Source organism: Peromyscus eremicus, chromosome 13 (assembly GCF_949786415.1).
Source record: "Peromyscus eremicus chromosome 13, PerEre_H2_v1, whole genome shotgun sequence".
Classification (NCBI taxonomy): domain Eukaryota; kingdom Metazoa; phylum Chordata; class Mammalia; order Rodentia; family Cricetidae; genus Peromyscus; species Peromyscus eremicus.
The window spans coordinates 50,740,781-50,763,300 of record NC_081429.1 but is presented as its reverse complement, the minus strand read 5'-3'; the positions used below and the strand labels follow the sequence as shown (position 1 = coordinate 50,763,300).

General features: G+C 39.9%; 1 protein-coding gene across 1 annotated transcript in view; it reads left to right on the top strand.

Annotated features, from left to right (window-relative positions):
* Bmpr2 (bone morphogenetic protein receptor type 2) overlaps positions 1 to 22,520 on the top strand; it is a 122,501-nt gene that overhangs the window by 83,370 nt on the left and 16,611 nt on the right. Inside the window, exons 4-10 of the mRNA XM_059278849.1 lie at positions 962 to 1,072; positions 2,121 to 2,212; positions 4,426 to 4,656; positions 6,501 to 6,615; positions 10,266 to 10,426; positions 11,641 to 11,788; positions 17,318 to 17,454. Coding sequence (XP_059134832.1) covers positions 962 to 1,072; positions 2,121 to 2,212; positions 4,426 to 4,656; positions 6,501 to 6,615; positions 10,266 to 10,426; positions 11,641 to 11,788; positions 17,318 to 17,454 — 995 coding nt within the window. The remainder of the gene's footprint in view (positions 1 to 961; positions 1,073 to 2,120; positions 2,213 to 4,425; positions 4,657 to 6,500; positions 6,616 to 10,265; positions 10,427 to 11,640; positions 11,789 to 17,317; positions 17,455 to 22,520) is intronic.

The following is a 22,520-nucleotide window of genomic DNA, read 5'->3' as shown; positions in this document are numbered from 1 at the left end:
TAAGCACTTAGACTCCCATCAAGCTTCATAACTGACAGGTGAGCTACAGGGTGCTTTTTAACAATGAAGAAACAGGGCACACAAAAGTCAAGCAACCTGTTGAAGCCTACTGAAGACATGGTTTAAAGTCACATTTTAAAGCAAAATATGAAGCCAAGCTCAGTGGTGTACACCTGTAGTCCCAACATTTAGGACACAAGAGGAAGATTGCCATGAGTTCAAGGTCAGCTGCAGCTACTGCCTTAGTTATTTTTCTATTGTTATGATAGGAAAGCCCCTCAAAGCCTGTCCCCAGGGACACGTGTTCTCCAACAAGGCCACACTTCCTAATCCTTCCCAAGTAGTTCCTTCAACTGGGGACCAAGTATTCAAATATGTGAGCCTATGAGGGCTATTCTCATTCAAACCACTACAGCTACATGGAAAGATCCCCTTCCTTAAAAAAAAAAAAAAAAGAAAAAAGAAAAGAAAGAAAGTAATATAATCCAAAGTTCTAGTTCTGTGTGCTTAAATACACTGTCTTGTTCTGTGATATGGTTGATATTTTATATATTTTTAATTAGGTGTGAATGTAGGGGGTAGGATATGTGTGTGTATGAGCAGATAACCTCAGAAGCCAGAGAAGGTGTCAGATCATACAGAGCTGGAGTTACAGGTGGTTGTGAACTGCATGATGTTGATGCTAGGACTCTGAAAGAACAGTGTATACTCTTCATCAGTGAGCCATTTTTCCAGTGCCTAGTTGATATTTTAGTAATTAGGACCATACCTGACAAGTATTTTAAGTTCAGATAAGATAATCTCTATGTGATCAAAACATGTCATTTATTACTATCACAAATTGATTTTTTCTCTAATTTCTTTTCATGCAAAAATATTACTAATTTGATTATATAGCAATGTAGTCTTTCTAAAGAGTATTTGGTCAGTATTAATGAAATACTTTTCTGTTTTCTTTTAGGTCCACCTCATTCATTTAATCGCGATGAGACAATAATCATTGCTCTGGCATCAGTCTCTGTATTAGCTGTTTTGATAGTCGCCTTATGTTTTGGATACAGAATGTTGACAGGTAAAGGAAAATACTTTTTGTCTCATTTAGCAAACATGCCATTTAATCAGAATTTATTTTCTTTAAAAATTTCTTTTACATTTATTTGTTTCCTTATTTATTGTATAATGAGTGTGGGGGGAATCATCCATGTATGGAGATCAAAGGACAGCTTACAGGATTGGTTCTCTCCTTCAACCATGTGGATTCTAGGGACCAAACCCAGGTCATCAGGCTTGGTGGCCAGGACCTTTGCCAGCTGAACCGTCTTGTCAGCCCTTCTGTTTCTTTTTTAAAAATCTCTGTGGAAAATGTTTCTACAAACAAAAACCCCTGTGCCATAGCTTCAACAAACAATTTCCCCGGTTTTTACAAGAAGTTTTGTAAAATATCATTTTCATTTCTCTCTCTGTGTGTGTGTCTGTATGTCGTGAAGTATGTGCTCCTTGAAGAGGCCAGAAGATAGCATTGCACCTCTTAGAGCTGGGGTTACAGGTGCTTGTGAGCCACCCAGTGTGAGTAGTGGGAAGTGAACTCAGCTCTTTTGAAAGAGCAGCAAGCTCTCTTAACAGCTGAGACATCTCTTCAGCCCCAACAAGAAGTTACCCAAAATGTCTGTCACCCCACTGCAACGGTTATTACTTACAGGCAATGTGACCTAAATCTAAATCCCCACTCACTACTCCTTTTATACCACTGAATTCTTTTAATCAAAACACAGCTACCACAGATATAAGCACTTTAGCAGCATCTCTATGATATAACAACTTAAAAACTTTTTAATGAAAAAGCCAGTAATTTCCCATCAGGTATCTGGTCAGTTCTAATCAATTTTAGATATATGATGAGTTGTCTAGGAAATCAGCACTTCATTCATTTGAATAATTGTATTAAAATTTTCTTGAAAATCCAGTATTAGGGTTTTACACTTTTAGTACTGAGTCCTCGTGGAATTATTTCACAGAATTCTGCCCTCTTGCAGTTCGTTGTTTATTGAGTTGTCTCAACCCCTGCTGCAGCTCTTCTTAATTGCAATATTAAAGGTGACATTTCCATCTTGCTCTTCTAGGAGACCGAAAACAAGGTCTTCACAGTATGAACATGATGGAAGCAGCCGCGTCGGAGCCTTCTCTGGACTTGGACAATCTGAAGCTGCTGGAGGTGGGTTATGGTTAGACTGTTGGCTGTCCTGTTCTCCCCTGCTTTCGTAACTAGTACTGTCTCTTCTGGGAAGTCTTTCGGGGCCTGGTGGTACACACCTGTAATTCCAGTAGTCAGGAAACAGAAGCAAGAGGATTTCCTCAGGTTCCAGGCCAACCTGGTTTATGTAGCAAGTTCCAGGACAGCCAGAGCAGCATATTGAGACCGTTTAAAAGTAAAGTGGAAGCCAGGCAGTGGTGGCGCACGCCTTTAATCCCAGCACTTGGGAGGCAGAGGCAGGTGGATCTCTGTGATTTCGAGGCCAGCCTGGTCTCCAAAGTAAGTTCCAGGAAAGGCGCAAAGCTACACAGAGAAACCCTGTCTCGAAAAACCAAAAAAAAAAAAAAAAAACAAAAACAAAATAAAAGTAAAGTGGAGGGAGGAGCCAAGCTGTGGTGCACTCCTTTAATCTCAGCACTGGGAGGCAGGCGGATCTCTGTGAAGGCCAGGCCAGCCTGGACTACAGAGTGACTTCAGGACAGCTTAGAACTGTTACACAGAGAAACCCTGTCTCATAAAACCAAAGGGGGAAAAATAAGTGGAGGAGAAGGTCTAAGGTCTAAATGATATGCAGTTTACCATTGAGAGAAGTACCAACTAAAACATGGAGTTTTGCCCAGGATTTTGTTATATATATATATATATATATATATATATATATATATATATATATATATATATATATATATATATAAATTTTTGTTTTTGAGACAGGGTCTCTGTAGCTCTGGCTGCCCTGGAACTTGCAATATAGACCAGGGTGGCCTCTCGAAGTTACAACAGAGTTTGAGGCCTGCCTGTCTCTTCCTTCTGAGTGCTGGCACTAAAGGCATGTGCTTAACTATATTGGCTACCACTTTTCTCGGAGGGCTGTGTTTGTTTTGTATGGTGAACTTTGCCTTGAAGGAATGATACAAACAAGGTTAGGCATGGTGGCCCAGGCCTTTAATTCCAATTCCTTGGAGGCAGAGGCAGGCGGATTGCCATGAGTTCGAGGCCAGCCTGGTCCACATAGAGTGTTTCAGGACAGCCAGAGCTACATAGTAAGACCTTGTCTCAAAAAACAAAAACAAAAAATGAACAAAATAGTGTATAAAATACAATAAATGTGTATAAAGAAATGACAACAGATTCCCCAACCTATTTTAAGGAAAATTCCCCAGAAGCCCCAAATAAAGAGAATCATTTACATTTTGTTTTGCTATTTTTTTGTGCACTGAGTAGATTTTTATTCTCTCCTAGATACTGTGTATCTATAATACTGTGGAGCTCCCAGACTCTTACTAATTTCTAGTGTTTGCTGGGGTTTTTTAAATTTATTTTAATTTTAATTTTGTGTGTGTGTGTGCGTGTGCGTGTGCGTGTGCGTGTGTGTGTGTACAGTGCCTGTGTGTGCTAGAGAGTGGTGTTGAGTCTCCCGGAACTGGAGTTGTAGGCAGCTGTGAGCCACTTGAGGTGGGTGCTGGGAACCGAACTTAGGTCTTCTGGAAGATTAGTGTATGCTGTCAACCACTGAGTATCTCTCTCTCCAGCCCTGTGTGTTGGTTTGTGTTACTTGTATTTGTAAGCAACTGACTTGGTTGGACACTTATCACAAGCATGTCGCTTGAGCAGCAGCTCAAATCTCAGTTCAGTTCTCTATTTAGCCAGAGTCTGCCCTGTGTTCGCTGAGTTCCCCTGTCCCGGCTTTCTGCTTTGGAGGCTCTTCCCGCACTCTGTAGAAGCTCTCATTGCTGCAGATTACATCCTCTGGTTCGAAAGACCCTCTTCCACCATTTTTAGTTCCACTACTCAGAGCTAATTTTAGTCTGCCTTCAAGCTAAAACCATAGGAACGGGTAACTCACTGCATGCATTCCTGTTTTCTATGCCTTGGTTCCTTTTAGACTCTTAATTGCTTTTGCTTCTTTCTCAGTGTATTTAGGTTTTTCTTTTCATTCTGTCCAGAGTGTTTAGCTCTGATCTATTGGAAGATAGTCAGGTAGGAGCTTCCTCGGTCATACCATATGCGGACGTCGGTTGCTTCTTGGTAGTGGAATGAACTGAAACCAGAAGAGCCGCTGCATATAGTGGGAGTTATAGTTTGTTTGTTTGTTTGTTTGTTTGTGTTTTATAATTTAATTGTTCAATTTTAATATGAATTAATAACTTGCCTTTTTAAAAACAAACTTACAGCTAATTGGACGGGGTCGATACGGAGCAGTATATAAAGGTTCCTTGGATGAGCGTCCAGTTGCTGTGAAAGTATTTTCTTTTGCAAACCGTCAGAATTTTATAAATGAAAAGAACATTTACAGAGTGCCTTTGATGGAGCATGACAACATTGCTCGCTTTATAGTTGGAGATGAGAGACTCACTGCAGATGGACGCATGGAGTATTTGCTTGTGATGGAGTACTACCCCAACGTAAGTTCTTCATAAAGAGATGCTGTCGTTTATTGTACGTTCCACCAGATTTTTATAAACTTTGCTTATTTATAAACTTGTTATTAGTGTTCCGCAATGAAATAAGGGTCTCACGCCAGAATTTGAATCAAATACATCGCTCAGCCAGGTATCCTGGCACATGCCAGAAAGAAAGCTAAGGCAGGAGGATTGTGAATTAAGACCAGCCTGGGCTGTTATTCTAAGACCCTATCTTAAACAACAACAAAACACTAATAATTCTCTTTATTCATCTCTCTTTTCTCACTTTTCTTTCTTTTCTTCACTCTTCCTATTCCTCCCTATGCCTTCCCTTCCTTACCCGTCCTTCTTCCCTTCTCTCTCTCTTTCTGTTTCTTTTGCCAGACCTTTTTCGTCAGACCTAGCAGTACTTTGTTTGACATTCACTCTGGTGTAAGTTTCTTGCCTCATCAGAAGTCACTGGAATTTGTGGTTGAATACTTTAAGATGAACAGCTACATACATACAGTCATCCCTATCCTCAGGCAGTTGCTTCTAGGATACCTTCTAAACACACACACACACACACACACACACCAGAATTGACAGCTGTCTTATATAAAATGCCATGTAGCGTAGCATTTGCATATAACTCTTTCATATCATTTCTCGATTATATAGTGTAAATGCCATGTTAATAGTTGTTATACAATGACAAAAGAAAATAACTATGTACAGATGCAAAGGTTCTTTGGGTTATTTGTTTTCTTGACTCTATTGGAGATAAAACCAGGGTGTAGGTATACTGAGCAAGTACTTTTCCACCAAGCCATATCCCCATCCGTAAATATTTTTTATATAGTTAATTGAACCCTAGGATGTGAAGCCTGCAGTTATAGAGGACTGACTGTATAGATTTACAAGAGATATTTGTGTTCTGCTTATAAATCATAACAATATTGTTTGTAAAATTTTGGTTTAAAAATTTTTTTCCCAAGTTAATCTGGTAGCCCAAAGAAATGTTTAAAAGGAAATAACTATCTTTAATTTTAATATTTGAAACCTAAAAAAATGATATTTAAGTTCCTCCTTTCCCCTGTCCTAGTTAGGATTAATATTGCTGTGATGAGACACCATGACCAAAATCAAGTTGGGGAGGAAAGGGTTTATTGCGCTTACACTTCCATATCACTGTTCATCATCAAAGGAAGTCAGGACAGGAACTCAAACAGGGCAGGAACCTGGAGGCAGGAGCTGATGCAGAGGCCACAGAGGCTGGCTTGCTCATCCTCCTTTCTTGGTTTTTGTGGGTGTTCTTGTTGTTGTTATTAATGTTTCCAGACAGGTTCTTACTATGTAGCCCTGCTTTCCTGGAACCGACTATGTAGACCAGGCTGGCATTAAATTCACAGAGATCCACCTGCCTCTGCCTCCCAAGTGCTGGGATTAAAGGTGTGGGCCATTGTAGTTGGCTTGTTCATTTATTTGTTTTGTGGTCCTCCTGCTTTTTTATAAAACCTCAAGACCACCCTCCCAGAGGTGACCGCACCCACAATGGGCTGGGCCCTCTCACATCAATCACTAATTAAGAAAATGCCCTATAGACTTGCCTGCAGCCTGATTATATGGAGGCATTTTCTTAGTTAAGTTCCCTCTTCCCAGAGGACTATAGCTTGTGTCAGAGTTTACATAACACTAGCCAGCACACCCTCTCTCCTCTTTTCTTCCCAGAAATACCTTATCATTACCATTTGCTCTTCATGGAATCCTAGCCTATGCAAATCCTTCATATGGTTGCCTAATTTACCTCTTCTTGTTGAAGCGCATGCATTTCATTGTTTTGGTATACTTTTTCCTTTATATAGGGATCTCTGTGCAAATATTTGAGTCTCCATACAAGTGACTGGGTAAGCTCTTGCCGTCTGGCTCATTCTGTGACTAGAGGATTAGCTTATCTTCACACAGAACTACCACGAGGAGGTAAGATAAATGAAATTTTAATCATATTTTAGAAGACCCATAATTTGTATTAAAATTTGAATATTAACCAGCTATATTCAGTTATATAGAGGTGGAGTGTATCTCAGTGATAGAATGCTTCCTTAGCATGCGTAAGGCCCTAAATTAGATCCCTAATATCGTAAGACCAGACAAGGAAAATCCTAGAGATTTTTTCAAACCTCTTAAAGTCTATTTGTGAGCCTTAGGTTAGTACTCTGTAGGTTTTCGAGACAGGGTTTCTCTGTGTAATAGCCCTGGCTGTCTCAGAACTCACTTTGTAGACTAGGCTGGCCTCAAACTCACAGAGATCTACCTCTGCCTCCCAAGTGCTGGGATCAAAGGCGTGTGCCACTACACCCATCTCAGGTTAATACTCTTAACTAGGCTATATTTTCCTTGTGTTTATTTTGTTTATGTGAATAAATTACAGTGTATTAGTTTTAATATTACATGGATTTTTATTCCTTAAGTTGTAATACTCAAACATCTTTTTATAAATTAATATTCTGCTATCTAGAGCCAGGGGAGGGAAGAGATAATAGTGGCTTTATTAATAAAGAAAATTTTTTTCTTTCTCATATACATATAAGAATCTCAAGAGAGCCAGGTGTGGTGACTCATGCCTTTAATCCCAACAATCATGAGACAGAGGCTGGTAGATCTGAGTTTGAGGCTAGCCTAAGTCTACATAACAAGATCCAGGCCAACCAGGGTCATATAGTGAGATCCCGGTTTTTTTGTTTTGTTATGTTTTGTTTTTTTAAATCTAAAGAGAGGCCAAGTAAGATGGCATATGCTAATTATAATCCTCGTACTCAGGAGGTTGGAACAGGAGGATTGTGAGTTGAAGGCCGTACCTAGTGGCTCTAAGCCGCTCTTGACTACATAGTGAGCCCTGTCTCATAAAAGGAAGAGGAGGAAGATGAAACAACTAAAGGGAAGGTTGAGATTACAGGCCCGTGGTAGAGCACAGAGAGAGCACTTGACTGGTGTGCATGAGGCCTTGGGTTCCGTCCCCAGCAACAAACAAAACCGGAACCTAAAGCGAGAGTGTCGAGGACTGGCTTGGCACCATGGTGTTGGACACAAAGCTCCTGTGTTTTTTCTCTATCATCCTTTGCATGTGGCTTTAATTTTCATAGTTATTTCATTGTCCATTGTGCTGTATTCTAGGTGGCAAGGGGAAAAAAGAGGGGAAAGGAGTTGTCCCTTTCCACCTCCAGACGTTCCTCTCGTACACGTTTTGTTTCTTAGAACTCATCCACGCTTACCCACTGGAGACCAGAAATATAGTTGTTGTATTTTGTTTTTGCTGAGTGAATTGCTGTTCAGGCAGTGTTGGACTCTGTTATAAATAGGAAGGGAAGACAGTCTTGGCCAGGATTTTGAAACTGCTTTACATTTCCTGTTATAACTTAAGTCTTCATCTTTCATGCATTCTTTTACTGGTTGTTCAAAGCACCTCTTTTAAATAATTCACTTTCTCACTTTGTTTCAATATATATATATACTCACATCACAGGCACCCCTAAATTAGTGTGGCTGTGAAAATCCTGTCTTTGTGCTTTCTCAGGTTTTCACTCCCTGTACCACACTTTGTCATACTGTAACCTGTCACTGTTCCTGTAGTTTCCCTGACCTCTTTAGGGAGGAGACTTTAATGTATCCGTTTCTTAGATCTTTGTTCCATTATATAATAGCATGGATCATCTTTTCTAGCTGATGCTTCATATATAAATAATTTCTTCTGAATAATTTATTGGCTCATTTACTTGACATCCTTCCCTGGGTACAAGATTGACCTGTTATTGCCTGTATCAGCAACTGGATACTCCTGCTCCAGTGTTTTAGCACATTAGCCATTGGACCTCGTTTCCTTACTCTTAAATATTATAACTCCTCTTAGAAGTTGGCTTAAAGCAGAATTTAAAATATCATCCTAATTCCCTTTTCAAGGTTTGCATGATTCAGCAAGATTTTAAGTCAAACACTGGCTGAAATTTTTTTACTTAAACAAAGCTATTTTTCTGAAACAGTGGCTCATGCATTTAACCCCAGCACTCAGGAGGCAGAGGTAGGCAAATCTCTGTGAGTTTGAGGCCAGCCCACATAGTAAGTTCCAGGACAGCTAGAGCTACATAGTGAGACCCTATCTTGAAAAAAGCAATAATAAATAAATAAATAAATAAATAATCCTGCTGAGTCCATTTAGTGTTGCTCATATGTTTATGTTTTTTAGGGCTGACCACTTGGTATTAGATCACCAATCAGGGGGCTCATTCTGTGGGAGAACTGATTCTCCCTCTCTCAGCAGTCATTACTTACCTATAGCTCTTCATCTAGAATGAAGCGGTGTTCGAGTTCCCCCATTTTTATGGCATGTCATCTGATGTCGTCATTGTTCAGGTCTTCTTCTTTTTTTTTTTTCCTTCATTTTTATTTATTTATTTATTTTTCTATTATCAGCTTGATACAGTATAAATTCTTATTCTAATAGTGAAATGTTTGATTGAGGCTTGCCCAGTAATTGAGTAAAACCCAAACTTATTATAAGCCAGAGTCATCCTAGGGTCCCCCCTGCTGTGTGATCTCCCTAGTTCTGTGGGTTGCAGTCTGATTGTCCTTTGCTTTATATCTAGAATCCACTTATGAGTGAGTTCAGGTCTTCTTTGGGCTACCATATTGTTGGGGTCTCATGGGTGCAGCTTACCTGTCCTGTATAGAAGATAGTCTCCTACAAGGTGTCCTGGTCCTCTATCCGCCCTTCTTGTAATGTTGAGTCTTAGGTGTAGGTGTTGTGCTATGCTTTTATCAGTTGGATCTAGGCACCTCATGGTCAGGTCTCCACATTTTGACCAGTGTGGCTTTCGGTAATGGTCTCCGTCTGCTGCTTTTTAATGCTCTTTGATAGTGAGTGATAGCTACACAGACTAGCCTAATTTACATGAAACTGTCTGAAAAACCAACCAGCCTACTAACCAACCAACCACAACAATGAAAACAAAACAAACAAGAAAGAAATGAAGAGAAAAAACAAGTTTCTGCTACAGTTAGAGCTGTGTTTACTATTAGATTCAGTTGACTGCTCAGTGCTTGATTAACTCTGTGTGTAAGCCGGGAGGTGGTGGCGCACGCCTTTAATCCCAGCACTCAGGAGACAAAGCCAAGGTGGATCTCTGTGAGTTCGAGGCCAGCCTGGGCTACAGAGTGAGTTTTAGGACAACCAGGACTGTTAACACAGAGAAACCCCGTCTCGAAAAACCAGGAATAAAAAAACTCTGTATGTAAGAGAAATTATTAGAAAGTAGTAATATTGATTAACTCTGTATGTAAGAGGGCTTATTAGAAAGTGGTAATACGTTGAAATTGTGGGGTTCTGGTTTGGATTGAGTTCAAGCCTTGCTGTGTAACCCATGTCAGTGTCAAACTCATGATCTTCCTGCACTCGTGATCACGTGCTAGGATTCAGGCACGTGCCTTGATAACAAGCTTTCTTTTCCCCACCCCATTTTTAAGGTTACTAATGGGTGGAAAATAGCACCATCTTTTATTTATATTTGTGTACCCCCCATTATCTGCATGTTAATTTAATCTCCAACATTAATAAGTATTTGAAATTATTCAAACAGATCATTATAAACCTGCAATTTCCCATCGAGATTTAAACAGCAGAAATGTCCTGGTGAAAAATGACGGCACGTGTGTTATTAGTGACTTTGGTCTGTCCATGAGGCTGACTGGAAATAGACTGGTGCGCCCAGGGGAAGAAGATAATGCGGCTATAAGTGAGGTGAGTCTGTACGCGTCACACTGCTGTGCTACGAAATCCTAACACTCACCAGTTACCCTGTGTACTGTAGCCACAGGCTGTTGGCAGTGAGAAAATTAGGAAATGCCAAATATGTGTAAAAGTGACCAGTTCATTTTGAAAATTCCAGCTCATTTGAACAGACATTAGGGAAAAGTATCCAGAAATTGATTTTTTGTTTTTTGTTATAAAAAGGAACTTATTAGATTGGCTGGTTTTGTTTGTTGCTTTGTTTTTTAATTTGTTTGTTTGTTTATTGAGGCAGATTCTCTTTATATAGCCCAGTTTGACCTTGAGTTTACCATTGTCCTCTGAGGGCTGAGATTTCAGGCAAGTGCTGATTCCAGACCCAGCCAGGAATTGATTTTTGAAGCAAGAGTAAGGTTACCAAGTTTGAGATAGGAAAGTCTGCTCTGTGGTTATAGTGTTAACATATCCTTTCTGGCTCTTTTCTCTGCCTTCACATACATAGTTTTATGTGCAGATTTGCAGTTTTTAAAAATATTCAATGATGTAATATTGCTTCGCAGTTTTCTCGCCACGTTTGAGAGTTTTCGTTTTTTACCTTATTGACTACACTGTGAAATTGGTAATGCATTAGATAGTTAACTACCGAACAGCCTGCAGCCTTATGGGGTTTTGTTTGCTTGCTTGGTTGGTTTTGGTTTTTTTGTTTGTTTGTTTTGTTTTGTTTTGTTTTTCGAGACAGGGTTTCTCTGTGTAGCCCTGGCTGTCCTGGAACTCGCTCTATAGACTAGGCTGGCCTCGAACTCATAGAGATCCGTCTTCCTCTGCCTCCCAAGTGCTGGGATTAAAGGTGTGCATCACCACAGTCCAGCCAGATTTTTAAAAGTTGGCATAGGAATGTTTACTTTATTCTTTCATTAATGAGTAGTTTTTACTAGGGCAAATTTAATACAACTTAGTTATTAAGAAGAGAGTTTTTGTTTTGTTTTTTGTTTTTAGTTTTCTCGAGACAGGGTTTCTCTGTGTAGTCTTGGTGCCTGTCCTGGATCTCACTCTGTAGACCAGGCAAGAAGAGAGATGTTAAAGTACAGGTACACAGGGCTCAGTGACCTGCTTAGGGTTGGACAGTCTCCTTAACAGGAGTAAGTTTTACGTAGGATTTTTCATCTGATGTTTCCCTTCAGGATATGTTGCATTATTTATTTAAAATACCGCTCTTGACTTACCAGGTTGGCACAATTCGCTATATGGCACCGGAAGTGCTAGAAGGAGCTGTGAACCTGAGGGATTGTGAGTCAGCTCTGAAGCAAGTAGACATGTATGCGCTTGGCCTCATCTACTGGGAGGTGTTTATGAGATGTACAGACCTCTTCCCGGGTAAGAACTGCTGTGAACTTTATCAGGGCTCTTTTGTACGTATGTATGCATGTATGTATATGTTTGTTTGTTTGCTTTTTATAGACAGGCTTTCTCTGTGTAGCCCTGGCTGTCCTAGAACTTGCTCTGTAGACCAGGCTGGCCTCGAACTCACAGAGCTCCGTCCGCCTCTACTTCCCAGGTGCTGGGATTAAAGGCGTGCACCACCAGTGCTTTATCAGTTTCTGAAAGTGATAACAGTTGTATCTTCTTTCTCACTTAGAGTCAACAACTCAGTTGGATGTAATAATCTTTTTTTCCTTTAAACCTTCAGTTCATTGCCATCTGAATATGGAGTATTCAGAATAGAAACATCATTAACAGAACGAAAGTAAATTAGATTTTTTTTTTTAGTTAAAAATGACCCCAGGTTTTCATCTAAGTAGTTTTATTCCATTAGTAGGTCTTCAGGCCTCCCTCCAGCTCCAGGGAGATCCAGCACCTTCTTCTGACTCCCCCAGACACCCACATACATGTGGCATACAGGCACACAGACACACATAATATTAGTTTATAATTTGAATACATGATTAAATGAACCAAGGATTATTTAACTTAGGAAGAAAGCCAGCCACTTTCTTTTTTTTACATAGCATTTACATTTTATTAGGTAGTGTAAGGAGTTCAGAGACGATTTAAAGTATATGGGGTCATTTGCATAGGTTACATGCAAATACTATATCATTTTATAAAAGGAATTTTAAAGAGGGGCATGGTACATATGCCTGTAATGCCAGCACCTGGAAGGCTGAGGCAGGGGGATCACTGCAAGTTGAGGGAGGCCAGCCTAGTTTGATTCAGGGTTTTTTATTGGTGTTTGCATGGATTGGAAAGTCAGCCACTTTCTACTTGAAAGTATATTTTTCTGGGGCCTTTAGAGAAGGTTCAGGAGCTAAGAGTGTGTTCTTCCAGAGGTCCCAAATTCAAGCCCCAGCAACCATCTCAGGTGGCTCACAAATGCCTGTAACTCCAGCTCCAAGAGGTCCAACTCCACTGGTCCCTCGGACACCTGTACCCACATGCACATATCTACACACAGATGCACGCACACATCCATATAACTAAAGACAATAAATGTTTTTAAAGTATATATTTAATGAATTAGAAGTACAGAGAGTTAATCAAGACATTTTTCTGGAAACAGCAGTAATTGCACACCTTTTTGGTTTGTTTTTGTTTTTTTTTAACATTGTAATATAGTTTTAGTTTTAGAAGGATGTCTAATTTACTCCTTTATTATATTAGCATAATATAGTCAGCAACTTGTTTTTATTTTATTTTTTAAGTTTTGTTTGTTGTTTGTTTAATACAGGGTCTCACTTTCTATGTAACCTAGGCTAGTTTCTAACTTGCTGAACTCCCCATGCCTCTTCCTCCTGAGTGCAGGGGTTTTTTGTTTTCGTTTTTGTTTTTTTGGTTTTTCGAGACAGGGTTTCTCTGTGTAGCTTTGCGCCTTTCCTGGATCTTGCTCTGTAGACCAGGCTGGCCTCGAACTCACAGAGATCTGCCTGCCTCTGCCTCCTGATGCTGGGATTAAAGGCATGCGCCACTGCCACCCGGCCTGAGTGCAGGTTTTACAGTCATGCACACCACTTCAGGAGATGTGTGCGTGTGTGTGTGTGTATGTGTGTGTAATATAAAATAGATTATTACTGCTGGCAGGAGTAAATTGGCACAGACATTATAGAAATCAATATGGAGGTTTCTTTGAAATGTAAAAATGGGACTACCATATGGGCTGGCAAAATGATTTAGCTGGTGAAGGCTCTTGCTGCACAGACCTAATGACCTGAGTTCGATCCCCAGAACCCATGTAAAGATGGAAGTAGTAACTCTATAAACTTATCTGTCATGGGCACACACACATGTACACAAAATAAATAAAACTTAGTAAGAACAACAACAAAAACAACCCTGCTATATGACCAAGCAATTTAGGTGGATTTTTCTGTCTTGCTCCCAAATAACCACATGGAGACTTATTAATTATGAAAGCTTGGTCAATAGCTTAGGCTTGTTTCTAACTAGCTCTTTTTTTTTTTTTTTTTTTTTTTTTTAAAGATTTATTTATTCATGTATATGAGTGCTCTACTTGGGTGTAGTGCCTGCATGAGAGAAGAGAGCTTCAGAGAAGAGGAGGGCGTCTGATCCCATTGTAGATGGTCGTGAGCCGCCATGTGGGTGCTGGGAATTGAACTCAGGACCTCTGGAAGAGCAGCCAGTGCTCTTAACCGCTGAGCCATCTCTCCAGCCCCTCTAACTAGCTCTTATAACTTAAATTCACTGATATCTTTTAATCTATGTTCTTTTTCGTGACTTGGTTACCTTTACTTTGTAATGCCCATGCTGCTTGCTCTGCTTCCCTGATGTCTCCTCCCTTCTTCTTCCCAGCATCCTCTGTGCCTGGAAATCCTGCCTAGTTATTGGCCATTCAGCTTTTTATTAAATCAGTCAGAGTGACACATCTTTACAGTGTACAAAAAGATGATTCCACAGCACAACAATACCACTTTTAGTATATTTTTAAATCCCATGATTGAGATATTTACCCATTTCTCTATTTGCTGCAGTAATCATAATAGCTAAGAACTGGAACCAGACAACGGATAAAAGAAAATGTGCATGCGTGTGTGTGTGTGTGTGTGTGTGTGTGTGTGTGTGTGTGTGTGTGAGAAGTGGAATTTTATTCAGCCATGAAGAAAAATGAAATCATGACACTACTAAAAAAATGCATGACTCTTACTAAGTTATATAAAATAAGCTACCTCAAACATATACTGCATGCTTTCTTTCATATGCTTATTCTAAATACTAATTTTTATTTATGGAGGCAGGTGTGGGCTTAGGTTTATGAGAGGAGAGGAAGAGATCTTGAGGGAAGGGGAGAAAAGGAGAGAGTAATTATAGTACATGTGACATGTGAGTAGAAGAGACCAAGGGATAGGGATAGGGAGAGTAAATGATGCAGGAGGGAGGAGGGGGATAAATATGAAGAGCAACGTATGTCTGGAAATGCCAGATGAAACCCATCCCTGTCAAGGATGGTGGCACACCTTGAATCCCAGCACTTGGGAGGCAGAGGCAGGTGAATAGCTGAGTTGGAGGCCGGCCTGGTCTACAGAGTGAGATCCAGGACAGCTTGGTCTACAGAGTGAGCCCCTGTTTTAGAAAAAACAGAGGAGGAGGAGGAAGCAGCACATTACTTTGTATATTAACTTTAAAAACTAATACATAAAATAGAAAGGTTATAAAAGGTTAACACTCAGCGGTAAATATTTTTGTTTCGTGATTAGAGTCTCAGCATTATGAAAGAGTTCTAGAGATGGATAATGCTGATAGTTGTACAACAGGAACTGTATTTTATGCCACAGAACTCTACACACAAAAATTATCAAAATAATAGATTTTTGTATTCTGTATTGTTTTACAACAATAAAAAATAAGAATAAGGAAATTACATTGAGATGCTTACAGTAATTGTACTATTGCTGTACAAATACCTGAGAAAAACAAAAGAAATTTGTAGTTGCCTTGTGTGTTTGGGCAGATCATAGTATCAGGAGCGTGTGGCAAAGGAGCTGCTTCATGGGAGATAGGAAACAGGAATAGTCCAGGCAATACATACAACCCCAGGGACACCCTCCCTTGACCCACTTCCTTCTACTGATCCCACTTCTCATATTTTACCACCTTCCAGTAATGTCACATATTATGAGTCAGCTCTCACGATCTAAGTATGTCTGGATATACCCTCACAGACAGACACCCCAGAATGTTTGACTCTCCTAGGCTTTTCTTAATCCAGTCAAGTTGATGATCAAGATTAATTAAATATTATAACACCTATCTATAATCTTGCCATAGAAGTAGATAGGAAGAGCACATTAAGAATAAAGTCAGGGGCTGGAGGGGTGGCTCAGTTGTCAGGAGCACTGACTGATCCTCCAGAGAACCCTGATTCTAGTCCCAGAACCCACATGGTGACTCACAACCACGGGTAACTCTGGGTCCAGGGAATCTAATGCCCTCTTCTGGCCCCCGCTGGCACCAGGCCCACTTAGTTCACAGCATCCATGGAGGCAAACACTCATACACACAACATACAAGTTAAAAAAAAAAGAATAAAGTCAGGCCAGGCGGCGGTGGTGCACGCCCTTAATTACAGCACTGGGGAGGCAGACGCAGGCGGAGCTCTGAGTTCGAGGCCAGCCTGGGCTACAGAGGGAGTTCGAGGCCAGCCTGGGCTGTTACATGGAGAAACCTTGTCTGTAAAAACAAGCAAAAAAAAAAGTAAATTCAGCAGGTGATGGTGGCACACACATTTAATCCCAGCACTCGGGAGGCAGAGGCAGGTGGATCTCTGTGAGTTTGAGGCCAGCCCGGTCTATAAATTGAGTTTCAGGACAGCCAGGGCTACAAAGAGAAACACTCTCCAAAAAAATAAATAAATAAATAATAATAATAAATTAAAAAAAATACATAAAATAAACATACTGAGCCATACGGAAGACCCCATAAGACTAACACAAAAATTCAATGGCCTACGGCAGTGGTTCTCAACCTTCCTAATGCTGTGAGACCCTTTAATACAGTTCCTCACGCTGTGGTGACCCCCAACCATAAAATCATTTATTTATTTATTTAGGTTTTTTGAGACAGGGTTTCTCTGTGTAACAGTCCTGGCTGTCCTGGAACTCTCTCTGTAGACCAGGCTGGCCTCGAACTCACAGAGATCTGCCTGCCTCTGCTTCCGCCTCCTACCCGAGTTCTGGGATTAAAGGCATGTGCCACCATGCCTGGCTCTGTAAAATTATTTTTGTTGCTACTTCATAACTATAATTTTGCTACTGTTAGGAATCATAATATGACTATTTTTTGAAATAGAGGTTTGCCAAAGGGGTCACGACCCTCATGTTGAGAACCGCTGGCCCAGAGGAATCTTGGCCAAGGACAGGAGAACTACAGTCTTCCTGGCTCCTCACCACTGCTCTAATGTATTAAAATAACGAGATAGATTAGAAGGGATGGGGTTAGCCATTTCCGTTCTAATCTTGGCTTCATCTCTTCCTTGGAAAAGTCACTTAACTCTTGTGCGTTTCAATCTTCCTGTCAGCAGAACAGTGACGTCTGCCTTCCTTATCTCACTGGCACAACAATAAAAGAGTTATAATGACCCGATGAAAAAAACATCCATAAAACATGGCAAGATTTTGTTTCTATTTGAATAGTCAGAACAATCTATACATTCTTACTCTCTATCCGTACTTTTAAAATTTGCAAAAATTAATTGTATATTTTTATAATTTATGCAACAGAGCCCAAGTTAATTAGAATACTGCACTAAATTTAAAAACAATAAAGACATTTACATGTATGCTTGAAAGGGTTTAATACATATGATTTCTGTGCTTATTTGATACTAGAAATACCTCTGCTAGTCTGTCCTCTATGATAATTAGAAATTCTGTCATCCTTTCTGTAAATACACAGGTGAATCTGTCCCAGAACACCAGATGGCTTTTCAGACAGAAGTTGGCAACCACCCCACTTTTGAGGATATGCAGGTTCTTGTGTCGAGAGAAAAGCAGAGACCCAAGTTCCCAGAAGCCTGGAAAGAAAACAGCCTGGTAAGAAAACGAGGACTCCTGTCTAGAACTAGATAAGTCTCAATGTTCTTGAAGCAAGAATAGAAGCCGCCTAGCTGTGGTGATTCATGCCTGTACCCCACCACTGGGTGAGGCAAAAGAATCACACGTTCAAGGCCAGCCTGGGCTTCAGTAAAACATTGCCAAAGACAGATTGGGGGTGGTGGTGTAGAGGTAGCTATATAACCAACTTGTTCTAAAAAGTTAAATAAAGTAAAAACATCGAATTGTGTTTATATAAGCATTTCCTATACAACAAAATACCAAGCTTGTACTCACAAGAACCACACATGCTTTATTCTTTGCTCTAAGCTCTTGCCATTTGGGAAAGCTTGTTTTTAAAGCACCGTCCCGTGGGTTCCTTGGTTCCTGGTCATCTTTCTTTTTTGTTCTTTCTAGGTTCTACCTAGAAGAAACATTTCTTTTAATCTTTGTCTTTCTCTTATAGATAATTTTCTTCTTTTGATGATGTTCCATTTTAGAAATGTATATTACTGTGTGTGTTAGGTGTTAGACATTACAAATCATTGCATATTTAAAACCTTTCCATCTTAGTATCACACATGAGTGATAAATTGCCAGAGTAATAGTCTCAAGGTTGTGAAGCTGTTCTTCGGCCTCCAGTCTTGCTCATTGTTAGGGCAGGTAAGTGTATGCTGTGGTGCACATTTGGAGGTCATAGGACAACCTGGCAGTCTGTTTTTACCTTCTGTCTTGTTGAGATAGGGTCCCTCTTTCTTTCTGCTGCACTGCTTACGCCAGAGTACCTGCCCATGAGCTCCTAGGCAGTCCTGTCTCACAGTACAAGTGCTGGGATCATGTGTTCATCACACTGAGTCCTTTTTAAATGGGTTCCAAGGATTGAACCCAGAACTCAGGTTGTCAGGCTGGCAGGAATAGTGCTTTTACCCACCAGCCCATCTCACACAGACCTCCATTGCTTTTTGTTTTATGTTTTATCATTTTCTTTTCTTTGTTCTTTTGAGACAGGATCTCATTAAGGCCAGATTGCCCTACACTCCACACATAGCTGAGAACAACTTTGAATGCCTCATCCTCCTGCCTCCACCTCTCACATGTTGGCTGTCTTAGTTACTGTTCTGTTGGCGTGCAGAGACGCCGTGATCAAGGCAACTTATAAAACATTATTTGTTGGCTTGCTTAAGTTCCAGAGGGTGAGTCCATGATCATCATGTCAGAAAGCATGGTGGCAGACAGACAGGCATTGCACTGGAGCAGTAGCTGAAAACTTACATCAGATCCATAGGCAGCAGGCAGAGAGAGCGAGACAGCCTGCTGTGGGCTTTTTAAACCTCAAATCCCATCCCTAATGACACACTCCCTCCATCAAGGCCACACCTCCTAGTCCTTCCCAAACAGTTCCACTAACGGAGGACTAAGCATTCAAACATAGGAGCCTATGAAGGCTATTCTCATTCAAACCACCACATTGGGATTACAGGCATATACCACCACACCCAGTTTTGTGCTTTGTTTTTTGAAAGATTTCTTTATTATGTATAGAATGTTCTGCCTGCATATATGCCTGCACACCAGAAGAGGGCGCCAGTTCTCATTACAGATGGTTGTGAGCCACCATGTGGTTGCTGGGAATTGAACTCAGGACCTCTGGAAGAGCAGCCAGTACTCTTAACCTCTGAGCCATCTCTCCAGCCCTGTGCTTTGTTTTTATTTTTGTTTTTCTGTAAGCTGTTAAGACTTAATTTGCCATTGCAATTTTGAAATTTCATTTGGGTATATGTTAGCATGGTTCTTTTCACACACTTTTTTTCCTGGATATTGAATAGATTTTTCAGTTTGAAAATCCAAAACTTTCCTCAATCAGGAGTTCTCTAGTGTTTATTTTAAAATTACTTCTTTCCTTACATTTCTTTGTCCTTGAATTCTCACTGAACTAATATTGAATCACCTGATACTCCACGTCTGATTTTCTTTCTTGTAGTTCCCATCTGTCTTCTGTTTGGGAAGCAGGGCTGCATGAGTCCATACTAACCGCATAGCTGAGGGTAACTTTGAACTCCCGCCTTCACCTCTGAAGTGTGTGTGCAGCCGTGCTGCTTACGTGGTGGTGCTGTGATCTGACTCGAGGTCTCGTGTCCGCTAGCACTACCAGCCGAGCTGGATCTCCAGCTCCTGTCTGTCTGTCTTCCACCGCTGTCCTCATTGCTCGCCCACCTCTTGAGCCAGCCGTTAGGTCCTCACGAGCACTGTCATATCGATCATTCGTTCATTATATATTTAATTCCCTGGCATGGCGCCATGGCTCCTCAGCCTGATGATGGCTTTCAATCCCTGGAACCCACGGTGGAAGGAGAGAACTAATTTCTGAAAGTTGTCCTCTGACCACCATGTGCACACCATGACATTTGCCATTCTCCCCAATAAATAAATTAAATTTTTATTATTTCTAGGAGGTTGTATTGCTTTATATTTCCTCAGTGGTCTCTTCTTAAGGTAGTAATGGTGATTACTTCTGAAGGTATTTAGTACATCTTTATACTTAGTACAAATTAATTTTCTTAACTATAATTAAAGAACAAACATGAAGAAATTTTGTAATTTAAATAATTTTACTATGTATTTTCCCATCCCAGTTACAGATCGCCTTAGTAGAATAGAATATTTTCATTGTGTCCTATCAGAGAAAAACTAGAGAGACCCTGTATATTTCCATTCAGATGGTTTGAACTTTATCTTATTGGTCATCTTTGTTAATAGATGAATCTCAAAGCTAGCTTATGTTTCAAATGATACTGGAATCTTTAAGCATATGGCTGTTGAAGAGTTTGTTAAGTTCATATTCACAACTGCCTCCAAATTGCAGTTTTTGCTATGCAAGCTTGGGCAGCTCTTTAAGGGGCCCTGGTAGTAGGTTAGAGGATGAATTGTATTCTACCAGGATTTCCCAGAGCTGCCAACCTCATGAAAAATGTCTATGAAATCTGAAAAATTTGGTATGATAAATTGCAACTTCATCTTTTTATCTTCCTTAAATTGTTTCATTTCACTACAACAATTTTGAAGTATTTGTTGGCAACTCTACCATTGTGAGATATATAACATACACAGATTTACCTGAAAACTTTTTACTTCTAATTTAGATGAAGTTGCTAAGTAAGGGATTTTTAATACTTGGTTTACTTCCAACAAATCCATTTAAACTTGATATGGTACAGCCAAAAAAAACCCCAAAAAAACCGGTTTCTCTTCAATAGCAATACAGTACAAGAGTTAGGGAGGAAGTATATAGTTTATTAAAATGACTAAAGGTTTACTAATTCTTTAAAAAAGGAAGAGCTATTTTTTTTTAAAAAAAAAAATGCAGTTTAGGTGGGCATAGTGGAGCATGCTTTTAATCCCAGCACTCAGTAGGGAGAGGCAAGTGGATCTCTGTGAGTTGGAGGCCAGCTTGGTCTACAGAGTGAGTTCCAGAACAGCCAGAGCTACATAGTGAGACCCTGTCTTGAAATAAAACAAAAACAAAACAAAACAAAAAAAGCTTATTGACTCTTATAGTTGTCTATAATTACTTTTTAAATTTCAGTGTGAGAACCCCATTTAACTTTCTTACAGGGCATGTCTACAACAGTGACTTCCTCAGATTTGATATATCTGGGACTATCTTAATTTCTTCATTATTGAAGAATAACTTTATTTGATATGTAATTCTTCTTAACAGTTGTTTTCTCTTTCAATGCTTTAAATATACCATACCTGTGCTTTCTGGTTTCCATTGAGTAATGGCAGTTGATCTTGTCGGGGAGTCTGTTTAGTTTCTCATTGTCAGGATCTCTGTGCAGTTTTGGATGGCACTTTGACTTTAACTTGTCTTACCATGGAGCTATGGGGTTTATCCTGATTAGAGTTCATCAGGTTTCTTGGGTCGATGGATTCACTTACTAAATTTGAGGAATTTCAGAGTGTGTGTTCAAGTGTTCCTCCTGCCCTTTTCTCCTCCCCTTCAGGAATTCCTATTTTGTGTATCTAATATGTTTGCTCCTGTGCTGGGAATTACTTCTCAGAAGTCTTCTGGTTTCTATTCCTTTTCCCTCATTCTTCTGACCCCTGTCCTCAGACTGAATAACTTTGTTTTTCTATCTCAAATTCACAGGTCCTTTGTTCTGTCTGCTTATTATCTGCTGTTGAGTCATTCAAATAAATACTGAAATTTGTTATTGTGCTTTAAAGTATCATTTTAAGTATTTTAAAAAATAATGTCTATCTTTTATTGATTTTCTGTTTGTTAAATCATTACTTTAATCTTAGGGTGGGGTGCTGACGAGAAGGGTCAGTAGTTAAAGAGTACTTGCTGCTCTTGCAGAGGATCTGGGTTCAGTTCCCAGCACTTACATAGCAGATCAGAACTGTTCAAAACATTGGTTCCAGGGGTCTAGTGCCTTCTGGGTTCTGCGAGCCCCAGACACACACAGTACACACATCCATGCAGGCAAAACCTCCATATACACAACATAAATAAATATAGTATTTTTAAATGATTTATTTATTTATTTTATGTTCATTGGTGTTTTGCCTGCATGTTGTCGGTGTGAGGGTGTCAGATTCCCTGGAACTGTAGTTACAGACAGTTGTGAGCTGCCATGTGGGTGCTAGGATTTGAACCCAGATCCTCTGGAAGAATAGTCATAGCTTTCAACCACTAGAGCCAATCTCTCTAGCCCCAATAAATAAATTCTTTAAGAATTGTTTTCGTAGGCCAGGTGTGATGGGTGACACACGCCTTTAGTCCCAGAACTCAGGAGGCAGAGGCAGGCAAATCTGAGTTCAAAGACAGCCTAGACTACAGAGAGAAACCCTGTCTTGAAAAAAAAAAAAAACAAAAAAAACAAAAAAAATATTTTGTACATTTAGTTCTTCACCCATTGTTTTCTTAGTTCTTTGAGCATGTTTAAGGTAGCTCACTTGAAATTTTTGATACCTCTAATGTCTGTACTTCCTTGATTTCTTTTAAGGTTTTTATCTTCCTGTAAATAGACAATACAGTCTTGGTTTCTTTGCATTCTTTTTAT